Source organism: Chaetodon auriga, chromosome 8 (assembly GCF_051107435.1).
Source record: "Chaetodon auriga isolate fChaAug3 chromosome 8, fChaAug3.hap1, whole genome shotgun sequence".
NCBI classification, from domain to species: Eukaryota; Metazoa; Chordata; class Actinopteri; order Chaetodontiformes; family Chaetodontidae; genus Chaetodon; species Chaetodon auriga.
This window is the reverse complement of record NC_135081.1, coordinates 6,695,702-6,717,112: the sequence shown is the minus strand read 5'-3', so window position 1 is coordinate 6,717,112 and position 21,411 is coordinate 6,695,702. Positions and strand designations below refer to the sequence as shown.

The 21,411-nt window shown below is 41.8% G+C and overlaps 1 protein-coding gene across 11 annotated transcripts in view; it reads right to left on the bottom strand.

Moving 5' to 3' along the window:
• The window catches only part of snap91a (synaptosome associated protein 91a), a 49,954-nt gene that overhangs the window by 8,325 nt on the left and 20,218 nt on the right, over positions 1–21,411 (bottom strand). For 4 of the 11 annotated variants that reach the window (XM_076736215.1, XM_076736217.1, XM_076736218.1 and 1 more), the window contains 18 exons: positions 20,231–20,373; positions 18,167–18,242; positions 16,533–16,635; positions 15,908–16,001; positions 14,918–15,029; positions 14,467–14,573; positions 14,331–14,372; positions 9,819–9,880; positions 8,907–8,919; positions 8,468–8,634; positions 8,249–8,343; positions 6,857–6,871; positions 6,373–6,576; positions 4,740–4,817; positions 3,191–3,439; positions 1,871–1,954; positions 1,515–1,583; positions 1,030–1,140 (listed from right to left, as the gene is read on the bottom strand). In XM_076736215.1, the coding sequence (XP_076592330.1) occupies positions 1,030–1,140; positions 1,515–1,583; positions 1,871–1,954; positions 3,191–3,439; positions 4,740–4,817; positions 6,373–6,576; positions 6,857–6,871; positions 8,249–8,343; positions 8,468–8,634; positions 8,907–8,919; positions 9,819–9,880; positions 14,331–14,372; positions 14,467–14,573; positions 14,918–15,029; positions 15,908–16,001; positions 16,533–16,635; positions 18,167–18,242; positions 20,231–20,373 (1,824 nt within the window). Of the gene's footprint in view, positions 1–1,029; positions 1,141–1,514; positions 1,584–1,870; positions 1,955–3,190; positions 3,440–4,739; positions 4,818–6,372; positions 6,577–6,856; positions 6,872–8,248; positions 8,344–8,467; positions 8,635–8,906; positions 9,533–9,818; positions 9,881–14,330; positions 14,373–14,466; positions 14,574–14,917; positions 15,030–15,907; positions 16,002–16,532; positions 16,636–18,166; positions 18,243–20,230; positions 20,374–21,411 lie in introns of those variants that run through there. The other 7 variants (XM_076736223.1, XM_076736224.1, XM_076736225.1 and 4 more) reach the window with 6 other exon arrangements.

Sequence of the window (21,411 nt, the reverse complement as noted above, 5' to 3'; positions counted from 1 at the left end):
CAGATTTTGCCATTTTAGTTTACCATGTTAGCATGCTAACATTAGCTAATTAGCACAAATCAAAAAGTACAGCTGAGGCTAGGTTTGGTAGGTGTTTGATCATATATCAAATATTGGGCTTTTTTTTTCTGCTATAATGATAATGCATTGATGTCAAGATGTGACTGTCTTACACAAAAAAATAGTGTAGATCTAAGTGTAAAACTGTGATTCTACTGGCTAAATTACAAATGTATTGCATGCATTAATTGGTTAGGCAAGAATATCACTTTGATAAATATTGTGAATTGAAAGAATCATAATGCAACAGCTGTAGCAGCTTCTCACAAGATTTTAATTAAGAAGAAATCATCAATCTATGCCTGAATTCCATCCGACAATGCTGTTATTGTTGTTATTGTTTTTGTTGTATTTCCCATCGTTTTTAATGATTAAAGAATGCAAAAATAATAATAAAAGGCCGGCCAAGGGAAGTTTGATGCGCGTCCAAGAAGTTTCCCATGCGATTATGGGACTGAATATCCGAAGCAAATTTACACTGTGATCCAGTGGTCACAACCAAAGGTGTCAACTTCAAGATGAATTCAAGGATTTATCCGCTTGGAGCCATGAATGTTTGTACAAAGTTTCATCCCAATCTATCCTGTAGATATTTAGGTCTGCATGAAAATGATGCAACAACTGACCAACAGATGGACAATAGCATATTAGCGTACCTTTAGCCACACCACGCTAAGATCCTCAAGAAAAGATAAACACCTCCTGTTTGACTCCAGTTGGCTAAAATTACAGCCCTACAAAAGGCTGACTTGAAAAATAAAACTTTGTAGGAAAAAACACACAATTTAATAATTAGCACCTACAGTTTATCTAGACAATATGAGCTTAACAACAACTGAGGATGATAAAAAATACCCACAAGAAAGAAAAATATAATCATAAAATGTGCAAATGAGTTGAAATTTGACAGCTGACATGCAGCATATGTTGTTGTAAAGAGATATGTTAGTGCGGTAGGAGGTACAGTACCCAGCAGGTCAATGACAGGTGCCGGCTCTGGTGCTTTGGGTGGAGAGGAGGCCTCTGGGATGGGAGCTGCAGCAGGAGCAGCAGCAGCAGGGTCTGGAGACGCAAATGAGTCTGAACAGAGAGACAGGCAGAGACAGAGGCAGGGCAGGATTAAATTACTCTCAAATCTAAATGACTACGCTTATCAGCGAAAGCTCTATTTCCAAGGGGAGAATGCATTGCTCATGCACTGTTATTCTGCCTGTTCTAAACGGCTCACAGACATGCAGAGAAGAAGCAGGAGAAGAAAGCAGGCGTCCCTGCATCTTAACTGTGTATCCACATCCTTGAAGCGTGCACCATTTGGAAGTACAGGACTGGTGTGCATGTGCATGCAGACACCAGCACCATGCAAAACTTCGGGATTAAGTTGAGGCTGGCTGCACTCTTCATGAAAAGAGGAAGGGAAAACAGTGATGCAGTAAAGATAAAGCAGCTTAACTCACCGGTTACGATGTCTCCAGCCGGAGCCGGCTCGGGCAAAGGAGAGGGCCCGCGTGAGACAGCAGGAAGGTCTAATTTACCAACGCAAGCGAGAGGCAGAACACGAGAAAGGAGAAAACCGAGGTCGGGGAGCAAAGAAAAGAATTAGCGTGGCACGTAGACAGACAGCGTGGATAGAAAGCAGCCACAAGGACAATCCAAGATTTGACGAGTGGGTCACATGCACAGTTCTCATACCACTATGGGGGACAAACCAAGACGTGTGGGGGGAAAAACAGTTGACAGAGAAGTAGAGGTATGGAAACCAGAAGAGATGAAGAGGTTCCACACACAGAGAAATGGATATCAACTCCTGTACCTGCACCAAAAAGGTCTACGCTAGGAGTGGTAGCAGCTTTGGATTCTGTGGTAGGGCTTTGCTCAGGCATAGAATCAAACATATCTAAGAACAAGGACACACAATCATATGTACATTCAGATTTCAAGTCCAGCATACAGATTGATGAGTTAAGAAGAGAGATGAGGGAAAGCAGAGAGAGCAGACATTTTGATTATTAAACGGATAAGCTGCAGTGTATCTGTTCAGTGCAATGCAAAATGCAACAGTGCAAAAGTTAAAAGGGTATATTGCCAAATGCCAGTATGAGGACTTCCATATTTGCATTAACTAATTTTGATTATAAGACCAGAAGTTCCCATAGAGTTTGTCTGGTTCCAAAATGAGGGGATGTGACATGACAGATTAAAGGCCCTGTGGTTTCGATCTGAGAGATCTCCACTATACTAAGTTAACAAGACTTAAGAGTCCACAGCCATGCCATCCACTCTGTGAGGCTGTATTAAGGCACAGCGGTGATGTGAGCTAAATGTTAGCATACTAACGTGGTCAAAACAACTAGCTAGCATGCTGATGTTCACCAGACTTATTTAAGTTTTGCCTGTTAGCATGCTAACAGTGAATTAGCACTAAACACAAAGTACAGCTGAGGCAGGTCAGAAACCAAAGTTTGGACAAATCTTTATATGGGCAATCTGGAGTCACCAAATTCACCTAACCTGCATGGCATCTGGACTGTGGGAAGAAAACGGAGCACTCGCAGGAAACCCATATCATACAAATTCTAACATTGAGCAACATTCCCTTTTAACGAAAGTGCATCAGCTACAATAAAGCATTCTCAGCTATCAGGATCTAAACTACTGGTCACAAGCAGGAGAAGAAAACAAATTTCTTCCCTTTAAGTTTTGGCAGTATGTTAGTATTAGGTTAATAATCACAACAAGTTGAGCCACCTCTGTTAATAAAAAGAGATAAATGTCCATTTTGTCCCCAGAGATCAAATTTACATTGAGATTCTGGTCTCCAAACAACAGATGATTAATTGATTAACGCTTGAAATACCACGCACAAGTGACAAGACTGTGGATTCTTGAAATATTTCAATTCTTCAGAGGAGGTCAAGATGCTTGATTAACTTGATTAAATGATCTGTATCGGAAGGAAAGGCATCATGGAAAGAAAAAAATCTGAAATGTAGGGACTGAGTACGTTATTATCACTGTTATAATGATTATCAAAACCTGTATCATCATCATCATCATCATCATCACCATCATCATCATCGTCATAATGCAGGGCAATGCAGTGAGAGGCATAATGAGAGCGAGAGGACTTTACCACCAAAGATATCTAGAGTCGGAGCGGCTGCAGACTCTGTGGTGGTGGTGTCGGTGGTGGTTGTGGTGGTAGTGGTGGTGGTGGAAGAAGGGGTGGGGGCAGCGGGGGCAGCGATGGGGGCGACGATGGTCGGCGCCTCACTAGAGGTGGGAGGGGTGATGGCAGTGGGCTCCGTGTCCGTGGGCCTCATAGCAAACAGGTCCAGCTCTGGAGCAATGTCCGCACTCCCCTCCGTCGTAGCGAAGGGGTCTTCAGGGGAAGCAGCAGGGGGGTTGTGATGAGGGGTTAGGAGGGGTTATGATTAGAGAAGAAGGGAGGGGGTTTGTGGGTGGATGGGGAAAGGGAAGAGGGGATTGACGGTTTGTTAAAGCAAGACTGTAAAAAGCATATCTGTGGGGCAAGACACCTCTGAAGTTCCAAATCAGGATCAGATACAAAGAAAGTCAACCAAGCACACGGTCACTCAATAACTTCAGAAGTGCATCTGCAAGCTACAGCAGACAGTGGGAAACAGTTCTTCAGTAACTAAGAACAGCCTAGCCTAGAGCTGGAGAGTCAAATGATTTCTGGCTAACTGGCATTGGCCAATGTGTTCCTGGTACGTTGTTGGCTGTGTTGTAATACCGTCCTGTTCGCATACAAGAGCTTTGAGCCACTTGCAGTGTACAAAAATGGGAAAACGAACACATTATTAAGACTAAAGATCTTGCGCCTACTAATAGAGCTAAATAAAAGGCGCTCTACTTGGTTCAGCTACCCACAGACTGAGACCTACAGTGACTCGTCTTTTTCTGTGAGAACCAGTCCTACGACTTAAGAACGATAGCAGATTCAGCACCTTCATTCATGCTACTAAAAATAGCTAAATTCAGGGTTGCACAGACTTGTTGCATAAAGACAGACATACAGCAGTCATTTCTGCTCTCTGTGTAAGTCTTTATCCTTTAAGTGAATAACAGATAATGCACTACTATATGAGCTAAATGCTACCATGAACCTGGTGAGTCACTGACTAATACAGCAGAGTAAAGTTAATGCCAAAGCATGTTAAACAAACTGCAGCTGTATGTGTTACTGCTGTGGTTAGTGTGCTATGAACAAATCAGGTGCATTATTAAGGAATGGTTTTCATTTCTTTAAAAAAGGCACATTTGCATGGGCCAAAGAGAGAGACTAAATGGAGTTATTAAAAAAATAAATAAAAGAAAAAAGGCTCAACAATGATTAGTATAATCATCATGATCAGGTAGTATCAGGGTTAGGGTATCAAAACAAATGGTGGAACTACAGAATAGTTAATAGCTGGACTGTGCTTTTTACTGTAGTATTCACTCAGTGAATATTAGGAGAAGAAGAGTAGCCGAGATGAGGGAGGGGAGGGTCCATGACTGGGGCACTGAAGCAGGATTTGGGGTGAGACAGTAGGCCCCCGGGGGGTACGTTTGTTCTACTGTCTCCTATGGAAGCAGACGCAGCTTTAATATAATAAAGGAACAGCAGCTTTCACATTCATACACACACTTGCACAAAAAGCTGTTTTGTCACCCACCAGATCCACCAAACGCATCAGCAGCGGGGCCCGCGGCCACGGCGGCAGGACCGTCTCCTGGGGAAGGTGCAAACGCATCTAGGGTATTGCAGATGAAAACAGCCGGAACGCAAACGCAAATCATAACACCCGGGCCAACACACCGACAGACACATGGATGTAACGAACAAAAGATGAGTAAACAGACGGAATGGACAGGAAACAAAAATGAGAGGTCAGCATCAGGAAAAAGCAGAGAATACAAATATGCAGCCCGGTCAGTGCAGTGAATGATCTGATTGTACCATCAATCACGTGATGAGTCTTGAAGGGCTGCATAATGCTGCATTCAGTTGAGTGCACTAACTGTGCGGGCTTGAGAAATGAGGCAAGTTGTCACAAGTTACTTGTACTCTGTGACAAGAGGGAAAATGTCAGGGATGGATGATGCAAAATCTCTCTTTGACAAAGAAAATCAGTTGGCTCTTTTCAGCAGACACTCAGCGCTTCTCCAATGTTAGGGCTGAGTTTAAGAAGCCAAAATATCACCAAATAAAATCCAGCTCCTCATCATCTTGTTATATCTATGAAACTGTTAGTAAGCCGTTAGGGGTGATGAACAAAAGTGCAAAAAGCAGCAAACCCCGAAAACGCGAGTCATGATAACAGATTAATTACTGTCATTGCAGTGGGGTTACTGAAGTGCACAAGATTATGACAAAACACTCTGATGAATGTTTAAAACACATTCATATCAAAACTCATTAGTGTTTTATTCTGATTGTGCAGCTTTGAACAAACCCAGAGGAAAGCAAGTAATCCACTAAAGTGGCTCATATTTTTGGGATGTGCCACAAAGGACACATGTTTTGCATTTTGTTCAGCATGTTAGTGCACATGGTTGCCACAAAACAGGATGTAAAAACATTAGAAGAAGGTGAGGATAGAAAACCATCACATTTGAGTCACAGTACTAGGCATCTACTACATTTAATACATATGTATTAAAATATCTACCCAGCAATCTTTGCAAAACTCATGAGGTCATTTGCTAATGCTTACCACTGTTCTGAAGGTATTTCCAGATCACACAGCAGACAAAATGTGTTTCCATCCTGATGGTAAGAAGTGTCTTTGATGATTCTGGAAATACCTTCAAAACAGCAGAACCCTTTTCAAAGACTGATGGGTGATTCTTTTTCAGAAAATCGAATGTGTGGTGATGTGACTCGAATGGGAATACATGAAAGACACAAACCGGTGCTGTGGTGCCATCTGCTTACTGAAGTGCCATGACGTACATTTATACACTTGTTTCTTGTGGGTTTTTCAGGTTTCTAAGTTTTCATGTTAAATCAAAAAATGCAGACACCTCAAAATTAGATTCAAATCTTTAGATATCTCATAAATGACACGTATGTCACATAAATGTGTAATCTGACGGGACATAAACATGGAGACTTTTTGTGATTCTATGATGTAGCATTCCTCATGAATATATTAGTTGTTGAAAAGTTTTGGGAGAGATACTCAAATTCCAACTTTAAAGTAAAGGAAATCTATCAGTAGATTACTAAATGATGAAGGGGCTCATTGCAGACATGCTGCCATGCTGTGTATCCTGGTCTACATCCTATCTTTGGACCAGACTGACCTCCGAAAAGGTCGAGGTCTGTGGCTGAGGTGGTGGCGGGAGCTGAGACGGGCAGTGAGGCGGGCGCTGCAGCAGCGGGAGCGGCAGCGGCTGTGGGCGCGGAAGCTGCAGGGGCAGCAGCAGAGGGAGCGGCAGCCGCAGCATCAGCAGACTGTCCCTCAGCCAGGAGAGCTTCAGAGGCTTCATCAGCGGCAGCCGGAGATGCTACGCGGACAAACCCCATAATCCGAGCGCCACGACCCAGTCAAAACCCCCAAAAGAGAGAAAGAGGAGAAAAGGGAAATAGGAGGAAGACGGTAGTGTCAAAGAAACTGAAAAATGAAAATAGACAGGTTCAGCAAGAAGGATTTGGGTGCTAAAGGTGAAAATAGCTTGACACAAAGACAATTAGAAGTTAAGGTAGGAGGCCAACTTCGGTGAAGAAACACCCGCAGGCATTTCTGGTATTCGGTGTGTAGCAGAGAGCCGTCAACAGATCACTCACCCTCAGCCAAGAGATCTGCGCAAAAGAACGAGAGAGACACAGGTACGAGAGCATGAATGACAGCATGAAGAGAAGAGGTACGATCTCTAAGTGTAGAGATAATCTGATCTTCTAATCTTTAATGTGCAAGCTGCCAGCATTATAGAGAACAGGCCAAAAAAAAAAACAAGGACCAACGGTGAAGAACAACACAGCTAAAAGGTCCCTAATGTAATTTTGGCTTTGAAAGGCTACAGTTGGACTCTGGCCATCAGTGAAGCTACAGCAGATTCAGAATGGAAATACTCTGTATTTTAGACCACATTGTCCAATAAAAAACATCAGCAAGGCGACCGCTTCTTTATCCTACTGCAGGGAGTCATTTAAAAAGACCACGGATTGTTTGTTTCAGCTCATTTACTACAAATTATATATAACTGATATTACTTGCCAACCATTTTCCAAAGCATGCCATAGGTTTTTATATCGATTTCCTTCTTTCTACATCCTCGAAGCAGCAATTGGCTTCCATTGATTTTACTGTCATATTAAAATCTCTCTGCAGGGACCTGAACTCCCTGTATGCTTTGGAAAATGGTCTACAAAATAAAAGGGTTGGTAGTTAATGGGATGAAATGTGAAGCATCAGCATGGAATTTAAGTCTATAAAATATAGTCTGTCCTCTACTATTTGTCTCTGTAAGTACATGAACTCAAGTTTAGTGAATCAATATCAATATCTATTTTCAGCATTAATGCAAAACCCCTCAGCTGAACGTGGATTGTTCTGTTATAGGTTTGCAACCGTTCAGCATGGTGGGTCAGTCACACTTTAGGTTTCTCCACATGTTGGAGCTGTGTGTGAGGGGCTGTAGTAAGAGAAATACTCAGAACAGTTTGATATGTGGTGTCTCTTGTTTGGCATTTCCAAAACCAAAAAGGCAGGAGCAAAAGAGCAAGGAATGGATTAAACTGTGTTTATCCTCTCTAAGATAAGCTTCAATCGTTAGCATGTTTGGCTAACTAGCTTAGTACCTACAGTAGTTACTAAGACTTGCTTCTGAAGCGGCATATCATTAGCTAGCTTCATTATTATGTAGGGTGACAGCCTGTGTAACAAAAAAACAATGCTTGTTCACAACTGTGTAGTTTTCCTCCACTGTGGCTAAGAGGCTAAGAGCATTTTCTCTTGTTAAAAGTGAAAACATTCTGTTTGAAAATAAACACACAACTATCGTATATCTTAAGAGAAACATTTCAAAGGCAGCTGGACACAGTGTTTGCATCCAACTCATGGAGCTAATGTTAGCTTAATTAGCTAGCTGGCCCTGCCAGAGCAGAGAGACTGACAGGTGTAGAAACAAAAACTAAGGGAGGCTGAGCTTTGTGACTGAACGAGCAGAAAGATTTCACCTCCCCATCCAGTCATGGAGGAAGCTGCTGCAGCGCCCCCTGCTGATGAGGAGGACATGGGGTCTAGATCCAACAAGAAGCCATCATCAAGAGCACTACACACAAAAAAAAGAGAGAGAGTGTGTTGACAGAGGGAATCCATGTCTAATGTAATATTGATGCTCAGATATGGATGCAGCTCAGATCAAACACTTTTTAATATTGTTGAGTGATTCATACTTGCTGGTAGTAGTAGCAATGGTGGGGGCTGGTGCAGTGGGGGTGACAGAGGGCGGAGGAGGTTTGGCAGGCGGCCCGGGGCGAGCAGGGGGCCCGCCGGTGGAAGCGGGAGGTGCGGGCTTGGCCGGCGCAGCAGCAGCAGCCGGCGAACTGTTGGCTGTTGCATCCTGCCGCAGAGGAAGTTAACGTGGTGAACAACGCTGTTATGTAAGCTGAGGTGATTCAACAAGCTTTTAAACACATAAATCTACCATGAATCACTCGCTGTCTGTTGTTGGAACTGTTAGGGTTGAAGTTAAAATTCAGCATTTACAGTTTTTAGTTGTTACCCTGCTCTGTAAAGAGCTCAACAACTGTGCTTTGACAGTCAAAGGTGCTATATATAAATAAAGACTACCATTATTACACTACATTATGATTATCGTGAACCAGGGCTTACCTTAGTGGGCGACCTGCAAAAACAACAGGAACACGAGTTAAAGAGTTTAATGATGTAAATGCTGAAACATAATGGCTATTATTGAGATGGGAGGCAAAGCAACAGCTAAACCATCACTCTGGTGTTTTCAGGCAGTCAGCATTCCAAGCCAATTCCATTTAGTAAACATCTGCAATTAATGGATCCACGCTGCACTGCTGAGTAATAGCATCTCGGCTCCAGCTCCTTCTCAACAAAGCTTTTCAACATCACAGACAGAAAGTAAGAGCTGCGTGTTGCTGAATGGCCTGCGTTGAAAGCTTTGTAAAAGTCTGAGCTGATTGTTCAGTAAGTATGATAACAAAGATGAATGTTAGTAACGACATCAGCTAAAAGGCAGGACATGTCATTGTACAGTATGTCAATGACAATAATGAGGCAAATTTTTCACAAATGTTCACAGAAAAAATAAATTGTGTTTTCTATAGAACTGCATCTTGAACAAAGTAATAGTACACCACAATAGAAATGTCAGCTGCTTGTTCAGATGTCTTTTCTATAGAGTCATTGAAAGTTTATTTATCAAAAGAAATTTCATAAATGGTAAAACAATATTCCCATTGATGGAGAATACTCACTTATCCTCTCTGAGTTGAGTACAGACAGAGGAAATAATATGGAGAAGCAACAGAGAACAGTAGAGAGATCAGACAGGTCAGATAGAGCTAAAATCACTCCAAGAACGACAAACACACCAAGGTGCATGTTAGGCTGCCAAGCTATCCCGAGCCAGAATCACTACAGACGTGGCTTTCAGCATGGCAGGAACCACAAAACTGTATAATTACAGGATTACCAAAGCTTCAGATCTGCGTTACTGCTGATGCACCATTAAAAAACCAAAACTGGCTGCAGATATATTGAACTACTTACGGCTTCTTCCCCTCCAGCGTGTTAAGGTGGGTCTCCAGGGACTCCAGAAGACTTTCTGGGGCCTGTAGAAAAATAAAGAGAGGGTGATCCAACAGGGTCAAACACATTATAAAGGTTGGGTATGGTCATAGAGGATGACAATACAAATTATACTCCACAATAGAACCCAGTGGACCACACAGTTAAATAGAAACACTGAAGAAACACTGTCATCACATTTAAGCTGAATGATTGCTTTTTCAACTATTACTGGACTTTAACGCAGACTTGACAGCACTGACTCGCTCGCTCTATTCTCAGATTCACTCATCTCCGGACATCAATCTGTCACTGTGTTCCAGGTTGGATGCATTGTTGTTTTCAGTGTACATGCTACCTCCTTGTGAAAATATCTTTAATTATGATTATAGCTTTGACTGCAGTCCAGATGGCACTCGAATCTGCATGCCAACTGTGGAGTAACCATATTCCAAAACTTGATGCATGATTGTCTACAGTAAAAAACTGGCGCTTCCCTAAAGCCCAGAGCTGAAAATCCTGCCATTTCTTTATCTTCACAATGTTGCAAAATTGAATTTTCACTACTAGTGAACTCATGCGTTTGTCATGTTGAGCTGTTGTTGAGCTTGACTACACGTCTTGTCTTGGAAATTTCTTATGCAGTGTGCTTCAGGTATGAATGACAGCATAAACTAACCTTCACAAGTTCAAACTAGAGCTGCTGAGCATCAATATTTTTGAGTTCCCAGTAAATATGTCCATAGCACTGAGTTTTAAATTATCAAGTACTGAACATATATTTCATTTGAAGGTGTTAGTAGACTTTGATCATTTGTAGAATTCCATTTGTTTCCTGTTACACAGGAAATGGAACACCAAGAGGGGGATAAAGCAGAACACAAAAAAACCCAAAATAATTACCAATGAAACAGAAACAGAAAACAGAAGGTTTAATCTCAATGCTAACAGAGAGAACAATGTTCCAGCCAGCCATGATGCAAAGCTGCATGCTCAAGCAGGATAAACGGGACATTATCGCCCCCCGGCATGCAGTCAAAAAGGACAGTACAATATCCAGCAGGCTTATTAAGAGAGGTCAAAGCTAAGTCAGCCAATGAAATAAGTCAATAATTCACTTTCCTTAATTCCCTGCTCCATTTCCTGAATCTATCCTTTTAAAGCTGTCTCGTCTATTATCCCTAAAACTCTAGGACCAACAAGGCAGAGAGGCCGATCATTTTTCTTGGCACTGAGAGGGACAGGTAGACCGTTTATCATCCAGAGACATTAAAGTGTCTCTCCTCACCACCAAAAACAAAGATGGCTGTTCGGCAGACAAGGGACAGATTTAACAGCTCTATTACTGAGATGCTTGAACATACATTAGTAGTTCTCATCTGAGAAGGTCAATATAAAAGCTGATGAACCATCTCTCTGTGGATCTCCCTATGACAGCCCTCCAGGCATATGCATGAAATTTGATCTGATCTGAGTGCCATCATTTACAGAGTGTTTCCTTCATCTACTCACTGCTCTAAAAAATAGCACATGTGTACATGAGCGATGACGTAACAACACAACTACAAAGAGAGTCAGATAGTAATATTATTCTGTCCAGCTGGTGCGGACGTAATTCCTCCCGGAAGGGATGAGAGTAGAAACTGGTGGCTGAGACTACAATTAATCCACTATAGTTTGAGGGATCTGGGAGATTGATATAGTTGCTCTCCTGGACACATAAATTTATTTTTATCAGCAATACAGTATCTCATTTTTAAAGACGGGGGCCTCTAAGATATGCTGGTTGGGCTGTGAGGATTAATGATGTTGTTCTGCTAATTTATGGCAGAAGGAAAATGGTGACATCTTTCACACAGGGTCACCGACCTAGCGTGATTTCATTGTTTATGTCTGATTTTATCAGGACATTTTGCACTATTTTCTACTATTTCCAACATCGGCAGAATAAATGCATTGTACAGTCCTGCAAACCGTGGCTGTGTTGAAACTTTACATTTGAGTATGTTCTATATGTTCAAACTTACAGCTTTATTTTCAATTTTATGTGGTGACAACACTGTGGTTAAGGTTTGGTTACGTTTAGGCACAAAAACACTTAGCATTAGGAAAAGACACTGTTTTGGCTGAAAATACTCAGTTTAGTCGCCACAAACACGGCTGGAAAACGTCCCGACCTTGAGTTAAAAATACCATCTTTTGTCACAGCTCGAACAGCGGCCTGCTTGGCAGTTGTCTCACCTCCAGTAGCTACACCACCACCATCCCCTCCTCCTCTGATGAGAAAATCTTAGCTCAAATATATAACGTAATCTCAACTACATCACTTTCATATCTTATGTAGAAACACTGATATGATACTAATGAAATGTACAAATCTAATGTATCCATGGTTTGCAGAAACGTGCAATGGTAACATTTTTCTTCTGGTGACTGGGCTTCAATTTCTCCTTAAAAACAACCAGGAGTAGTTGTGTGAGGTTAAGGATACTGCTGTGAGCCCCAAGCACCACAAACAGAGCTCAGCTTCATGCTAAAAATCCAACCAACATGTCAATAACATTCACATGCTTTTCTTATTAAAGAGATTTTAATGCAAACATTTGCCTGTTAACAGCATCAGAAACCACTGCAAGACTGTGGCAGAAGAAAAATGTCATCAAGGAAGAGACATCACTAGCATTTTGATCTAAACACTAAAATTCAGACCGAAAGAAATCGAGCAGAGATAACAAAAGTCTCTGCAGGCAGTACAGAACGTATCGTAACTGGAAGACATTAAAATTTGAAAAAGTTTTTTCAATCAAAACCCACAACTGAATCCAACAAATGCCATCTGTAGGAATACAGTATCTGTCGTTTGCACGCTTTCAAGAACACTGCTGAAGAAGGGACTGATGTAGAAGCTTGAAGGAAAGTGGATGTAGCACGCAAGTAATGACTCACATAACTCTATAAAACAATATGTATGCTTTGACATTTTGGGATATTTGCTTTGTTGCCTTTTGCTGAGAGTTCAATAAGAAGATCAATACCACTCTCATATTTGTAGGTTAAATATGAAGCTACTTTTAGCAGGTAATTAGCGCAGCTTACCACTGAGACTGCAGCTCACCACACTCCCCATAAAACCATAAATATTTCACACTTTGTTCTTGTACAGATTAAACAAACAAGATATAATGTGTAATTACAGAGCTTTAGAGGTGCTGGTAGGCAGATCTTCAGTCAGGCTATAGCTTTCCAGTCTTAATGCTAAGTGAAGTCTGCTGACTGCACTTTATATCTAAAGACATGAGAGTGGTATCATATCTAATCTCCCAGCAAGTGAGTGAATAAACATATTCACCAAATCGTTGAACCGCACCTATATTTTGGCCACATATCCAGTCTACTAACATAATACATGGTTAGCTTTGAGCTAATCTTGCACATCCCTTGATGCAAATGAATCAGTTTGACTGGCTCTGTAGATCTAGCAGCTCATCTCCATTTGAAATATTCTACGTTAAGTGTTATACATTACAGTAAGTCTGATTCTGCATGGTGTGGATCTGTTTTAAACCACTGGTCCTCTGCGGCCTGTCAAGAGTTCAATCAGACAGCGTTACAGCATGCTTTTCATGCAAGCCATCCATACTGTCATGTCTGAAAAGATAAAGTTTCCACAACATAACAGAGTTTAGAGGCCTCAGGCTCATTCAGGACCCAACAAGAGAAATCAGGTTTCTCATCCTGGGAATCATTTATATTGGTCAGTGACCCAAATAATCTTTACAGTGACTCTATAGATGTTGTGGAAACTGTAGCACAATCAGAGGATAACAGTCTGCTGTGCCGTTGTACAGTTGTTGAACTAAAACTATGTTTAGCTCAGAGTTTTAGCAGCAGAACAGCCGCCTGGTCAGCAGCATTGCTCAGCATATCACAGCTTATCCGATCGGCCCTTCCAGTCACATCATCCCACTTCATCACAGAGCCTGATGTGTTTCTGCTGGGTGTGCACTCGCTGTGCAGTGTGCTTCAATTCAGTGCACTCAAAGAGAGTTCAAATGGTGACCTTCCCTAAGCTGTTTGCTCCCAAAAGCTAGCTCTGTGCTCACTACTCACACGCTCAGCCTGAATGATCAATCTGCATCTCTGGAAGTAAAAAGAGAAGGGGGCACAGGGGCCATCAATCACCAAAGAACCACAGCTCATTGGTCGCATGGAGAATAGAAGTGCACATGGGATACAGTGCCTCCTTTTTACAACATACTGTGGCTGCCTGTGAATGGCTGATTATTATCAAAGAGGAGCAATAATGGTGAACACAGCAGGAGAAAAAAATAGGTGGTGGCTTTATACATTCACATGCAGTACAGTTAGAAAAAACGTCATACTGACATGCTCTGTTAGTGAATAGCAAATTGTCTTAAAAAAAACTTCACAGATCCAATAACAACAATTTACTGAACATACATTGAGGTGAGGAAAACTCTTAGTCAGTTTTACCTGAGTGAGTTCAGGTATGTCGTTTTTGTCTATTCCCACTTGCTGTAAAAGAAGAAAGTGACATTTCAGTGCAGAAGTTATGAAGCAGTAGAACAGTTAGCTGCTATTCAGCGATATAATGGGCTCTGCAGGCTACCTCAGCAATTTTGAAGAATTCTGAAACCCGAGTCATTCGTGTCAGGAATCTCTTGTAGATCTCCAGCCCATCTTTACACTGGCTTCTCTTCATCTGGAAAAATTTTTCTGGACAACAGAGATCATGAAATTCATTATCATGTAGAGCTTGTTTGCATCTGCTGATAAAATGCTCTAATACACCAAATCCACTTAAATAACTTTGGCAGTGCTCGGCTGCCTTATAAAGCAACTTAATCTTCTTCAGAAAAAGAACTACATATTTATTTGTGATTCATCTTCAAAGGTTTCTTTCATCAGTACTGTAGGAGCAAATGGCATTTGTTGAAAAGAAAAAAAATACCGTATAAACTTATACAATAGCCTCAGTCTTATCATTTAAGGGTATCTATCTTTTGATCATTGATTATTTAACTGATCTAAGTGGTAAAGCGAAACAAGTGATTCTTTACCTAGCAGGTTTATGATGCCGTCATTATAGCAGGCATATAACTTGATCAGGTCTTTGAAGAGTAGGAGAAAGCAGGCATTTATCACTCCATTGTTCAGGTCCTTGGCATGCACCTGCAGACAGGAATAAAAGCCAAGAGCCACAGTGTGGTTAGGATTCTGATGACAAGCAGATGGGACACAAAATAGCCTTTAAATGACTGACTGACAAGCAATATTGAATGAAAAGACAATACAATTTCAACAAAGGCAGATAATGTTACAGGTGAATATTTATGTCATATATAAAAACAGTTCGCCTCTCTGTTGATGGCCATAGAGGGCGTATTGAGTGAGCACAGAGAGCCAGAGCAAAGGGGTGCGTCTAACAACTGGAGGGCATCTGAGGGAAAACCTGAAAGTATTTTCTCCATAAAATATGATCCAGTTTCACCAAAATCAGACAATAAAGTTATAAAGGCGTGTTTTTGTAAAGACGCCCAACACACAGAAATACACTTGTCTCATTTGTGATTAAATTCAGATCCCCCGTATCACTATATTCCAAACTACTGCAGGTGTCATGCACCATCAAGGCTTTTATCTAAAGTGGGTTGGAATATTGATACATAAAAAAAATAGCTGGCTTTCTGTATATAAGCGTACTTTGTGCGCATGAATTAACCACAAACGTGGGAACTAACTGTATCTCATGTGCATGCAACAACATTCTGAGCACTCAGCAACATAAAACATTACATATTTCACACTGAGGAATAAGAAGATTGAAATCTACACCACTGACATACATGTTAAGTTCCAGTTATATAAAATACTATCAGATTCAACCCTGGTCCGAGAGGGGCTGTAACTGACATGTCTTCATAGATGCTGCTACAGCACTAAGATTTGTTAAATCCATTTGGCAGCTTTATTCTCGACTGTGTTTATCCCTCAGCAAATTCAGTAACCTTCCAAAGTGACTTTGCTCCCTATTAGCGAGTGTCACTCACATCAAAATCCAACAGTGCGTCGATCTGACTCTGCAGGGTGGGCATTCCTTTCAACAGCTTCTCTACTGTCATGGTCCTCATCACTCCCTCAGCCCTGACACAGACAAAGAAACAGAATATGTGAGAAGTGAGCAGCAGCAGCTCTCAGACAGACGGATTCAGACCTGCATACTGTCCATCTGCCAACACATAGAGCACCTGTCTGCACCTGTCACACATACAGTATCCACCAACGTGTCTGATCTCTATTCTGGAGTCTGCGTTTGTATTTTTCAGTGCCAGCTTACAGCATGTAGCCAGAGGGACCTTGTGTCTGCCAGCTAAACAGAGCTGTCCCCTCTGAGCATGAGTAATAACCCACTCTGTATTCATCTCTGCACTCAGTACACGGAGTGAAGCCATGCATTTGGCCCAACGCCGGGCTGGAGGTAGCTGAGTCCATCCCACGCACAAATGGGACCCCTGTGGGATCTGTGTTATTCTGGTGGATACTGAGGGCAAGTAAGAAAGGGGCAAGTTGTGATCCTGAACAAACTAACAAAGCATTTTTAAAAGACTGAAAATCAATAATCATGCTGATATAATCATGCAGCAGCGTGGTGTCGTGAGAAATGAAAAACCATACCCTTTCTTGACTCTTCCAAAATCAAAAGCCATCTGTCTGTAGGCGAAGGCCTTCTCGTTCAGATAGCGGCTGTAGCGTCTGATAAACGTGGACATGTCGTAGCCTGAAGAAGACACACTCATACATTAACACACACACAGTCTCCAGTGTCAACTCTGTGCAGGTTATGAGGAGGCTCCTAAAAGGTTTCCAAAGAAAAACGTGTTACAAGATGTTACAAAGTTTCAAAATGTCTTCAATGCAATTCTAAGGAGTCACCTGTGATAAATATATGGGTGACAAAGTGCAATTAGTGGATTAATCACAGTATCAAAAGAAGAGCTAAGATAAGATAAGATAAGATAAGATAAGATAAGATAAGATAAGATAAGATAATGGTTTGGGTCGGGGAAATTCAATTGTTACAGCAGCAGAATAAAAAGTAGAGGCAAAAAAAGGAGAAGGAAGTAGAACAAAAAAGATACAAAATAAATCGACTATATAAGGCTACGTACACCATGCACAAAGAGTATAAAAACATATACTGCCAAAAATACAGTGTCCTTGGCTTATTGTACTGTATATATATATATATATATATATAGTGCAAACAGTAGGTTTGTGATGTCACGTGAAACAACATGAGCACAGTGCTTTGTTAAATGATGCTGGAGTTTAACAGCCTGACAGCCTTTGGAATGAAGGACCTGCAGTTGCGCTCCTTCTTACACAATTAAATGAGAATACTAGCTTAGCATTAAGTCTAGAATTAAGTCGAAACAGCTAGACTGTATCAATCAAAAGGTAAAAAATGCACCTACTAGCATCTCTTCAGCTCACGAATGAACTATCATTTGTTTAAGCTGTAAAAAAAACATTGGGTATAAGCTAGCTGTTTCTCAGTGCTTCTAGTCTGCATGCTAAGATAAGCTAAGCTAATCACCTGGCTGTAGCTTTAAGAGACAGATATGAGAGGTCTATCCATCTTCATTGTACTCTCTTGACTGTATGCTACATATAAAGCTAGAAGCAGGAGATGAATGTCTTAGTTTAGCAGGGCGAGACAACTGGCATGGCTGCTGAAAGGCAAAAATATTTAAAGAGGTGCTGGTAGTGAGTAGTATTGATCTTCTCATCTAACTCTTGGCAAGAAAACAAACGTGTTATTTTCTTTGTGGAATCACACGTTTCTCAGCTCTGTGAGTCCGTGCTAAGGCTACAACTGATGTGTTAAATGTAATCATGATTATGTAGTCTTCAAAGTGCCTTAAACACGCACAGTCTGGCTTTGCCTAACCTCTGCAGACACTCCAGTCACCCTAGTAGACAAAAAGTCCATGACAACAGTCTGTGAAGCCAGTATTTATCACCATGGGAGACTTCATTAATTTCCATGGAGACAGGTTTAATTGAGGGAAGCAAGAGTTTGGAGCTGGAGCTGAAGGATGGATCGAGGAATGGTCAGGTTGTTTGTGACATGCGGCTTAAAAATGTCTGTTTAACATCTTCAGTGTAAGTATGAGAGGGAGAGTGGGACACACAGATAAAGGGGTGAAAGAATAAGCAACGAAAAGATAAGAACATAGGGACGAATCCGGGCTGAAAGGATGGAGGGTAGGTTAGTGAAGGATAGGACGGAGAGAAACACCACCCACCGTGGGAGCCAGTTTTGTCCAGGAAGTTGCTGAGGTTGAACAAGGTGTTTCTAGATGCCAGGAACTGCAGGAATCTCTGCAGGACAGGAGAAATACACGGGGGTTAGTTCTCTGCCAGGCACCAAATGACTAATATGGTGAAGTGTCTCTAGTTTTAGTGAAGGCAAAAATAGCTTAGTTAGTCTGCATTCTGGATGAAAACGTTGACTTGGTGGAGGTCAGGCGAGAGTGATGAATGCACGTAGATTTTATGGTCATTTTCAAACAGATGGCTCCATCTTAAATGAAAGAAGTCTTGGTTGATGTTCACAGTTCTCTTGAAGGGGCTGTTCAACACTTTCAGCTCTCTACCCCAAACCTGTGAAACTGCCTGTGGCAGAAAGTGGCAAGATGTGTGATTCTATACTTGTCTTTTGCTTTGGTGCGTAGACAGAAATCCAACATTAAAGGAAAAATGCTGCAGCCTTCGTAAGTAGGAGTGTGAGAATATCAATTAGACACATGGAGAGGAGAAGGAAACATAGTGCAATAAAGGTAAATGGGCTCCCTCTGCAGACCTGCAAGAACAAGCTCACTCCAGCGGTACACGGGCATAAAACACACACACACACACACACACACACACACACACACACACACACACACACACACACACACAGAGAGCTGATGTTTTTCAGAGGCTCCATTTACACAAACACAGAGCATAATAACATGAGGGGAGGTTAAGAATGAAAAACCCACCCTGGAGAAATGGTAAGCTACACATTTCATTCTCTCTCTCAGTACTGTCTCTCTGTCATCATCAGGGAAATTACAACAGCAAAGCCCTGGCTAAAAACAAACAGGCCTCAGCAGACAGAGGGGACATACTCTTTACATATATTGCTTTGTCAAACATCATGTCAAGGCTCTTTATGACACTCTCTGTTTGAGCTTCTGTGTCCAGCCACACAGCTAATAACAACACGGACCTGGAACATAAAAATTGGGCTTATTTGTTAAGTGTGTGTGTGTGTGTGTGTGTGTGTGTGTGTGTGTGTGTGTGTGTGTGTGTGTGTGTGTGTGTGTGTGTGTGTGTGTGTGCACGTGCATCAGGGCCACAGCACAAGACAGCTTTTCCCTTCCTGCTATAGCGATGACGTTACAAAAGTTAGTGCTGCTGTCTTCATATGATTAAATCTGGAGGACGGAAGGTAAATGAAGGACTAAATGAGTTGATGGCTACTAAAACAGCTGATGCTGTTTCAGTATGTCTCTCCTTTATGTTATCTGCAATTCAGTGGCAGCTTGGCCACTTTGATGGGCAGTAAAGGAGCATCTGCTTATCTCTCTGAGTTGTCCCTTGTTGACCATTCTGAACCATTGTCTTTCCTCAGCTGTCAGGACATAAACTGGGTCAAGGGGTCAGGGCCTAGAAGCAGAGGAGCTGGTCCCTTTGCTAATTCCATGACTGCTGTTGAGCCCAAAATTTACAGCTAAGGGAAAAAAGTAAAACACAGAATTATGCAGAGAACAATAAATACGCATGGACAATCATTTCCTATTCTGTCACTGAATACATGTTGTGACCTCTTTCACAGTCACTGCCAATAAAAGTAAACCCTTAAAATCCATTTTTTTTTAGCATTATTATTGACATCTTGTAACCTTATAATGTGGTAGTAAAGCTGAGGGGATCTGGCTGAATGAACAGAGACAAAAACTACAGATTGTACTTACATGCATGAAAAGCAATCTGTGCCTCTGCTGCAGTGTGTTTTTGAGCAGGTATGTGTGTGTCTACCTTGGGTCCTGTGTGGAAAGAGGACTGAGCAGCAACGCCCTTATCCAGCACTGCCCTACTTTACATCTGACAGCTTCCCAGTACAACCAGTCCTCTGCTGACTCTACTGGGGGCTACACTCACACTATGGTAGTCAGTGGATCAGCTGGGGTCCTGCTCAGTGGAGGATAAATACTTACTCACTTCTGCTGACTGCATTTAACCAGACATGAAAAACGGTAACAAACAGAAGTGTGCCGTATGCCATCAGGGTGTGTGTAAACAGTATAGTGAAACCTCACCTCATTGCCATGCACCATGAGGTGGTGTGTGGTGATCAGGGCTTTGAAAACCACCACCCAGCTGGCGTTGCCGGCCCTCTCCATCAGCGTATCGGCCATCTGGGGGACGTTCACATTGGACTCCTGGGTGGCCTGGATCAGGTCTGAGAAGCAGTGAAGAGAGGAGGAACAGGAGGTCAGATGGAGGATATTAGCAGGGGAGAGACTCAGCGCAGGTACGCGTGTGCTGAAAGCCTTTTATTCAAGTAATGATAAGACAAACCACTGCAGGGTTGGTGTAAGAAGACGACAGATGGGTGAGAGATGATAAACAGGAGTGTGCTTGAGTAAATGTGGTGGTACTGGGAGTGGGATTTGCCGCTTTTCACAGCTGCACTCTAGCATTGTAATTTTCAATGAAATTCACCTGAGCAGTGTTTCCTCAAATAATGCCTCTAAATAGAGTAAGATATTTTCACTTCACTGTTAATCAACCAGTTTTACAACTGGTGTTAGTGAACAGCACTCTATTAGGAGGTGGTCTGAGTCAAAACTACAGCTCCATCATGTGTCAGTATTAGACTGTAATGTGACTGGGTCCAGTTTTGGCAGGGCCCAATGTCAATCAAATGCCTGTTTAGTAAGTAGCAAACTTATCTGTGCAAGCAAGAAGAGCTTGTTTTTAATCAGCAGAATAGTCTCTGGAAGCTGCCATTTTCCATCTTAATGAAATGCATTTTGATGAGTGCTTCACATTATGCCATCACTGCCTGGTGTGAGTCACACTGGCTGCTGCTTTGTTCGTTTCTGCAGCCAGTCATTAATACCAGCAGAGGGAGAGTGGAATATTCCACAGCAGAGAGATAGAGAGAAGCCAAAAGGGAAGCAGGGATTGCAGTGGGAATCAGACTTTCAACCCTACACATAAGAATCAGACGGACAAGCGGGCAGGCTGTCCTCTTGTCAATGCAGCACTTCAGAGATAAGATCTTATGTAAAAATGTGTCATCTGTAGATTATTGACTCTATAATTCTACTTTGATAATTATATGTTGATGGGTTGTTTGTCACAGTATAATTGTACAAGCACTCTGGTATACTTCCAGTTCATTTAGCAACATGTCACTGGCAGGCCTACATTTTAAGGTAAGCTAATCAATTTTATTAACAACAGATCAAATGGACTATGCATAATGTAAATG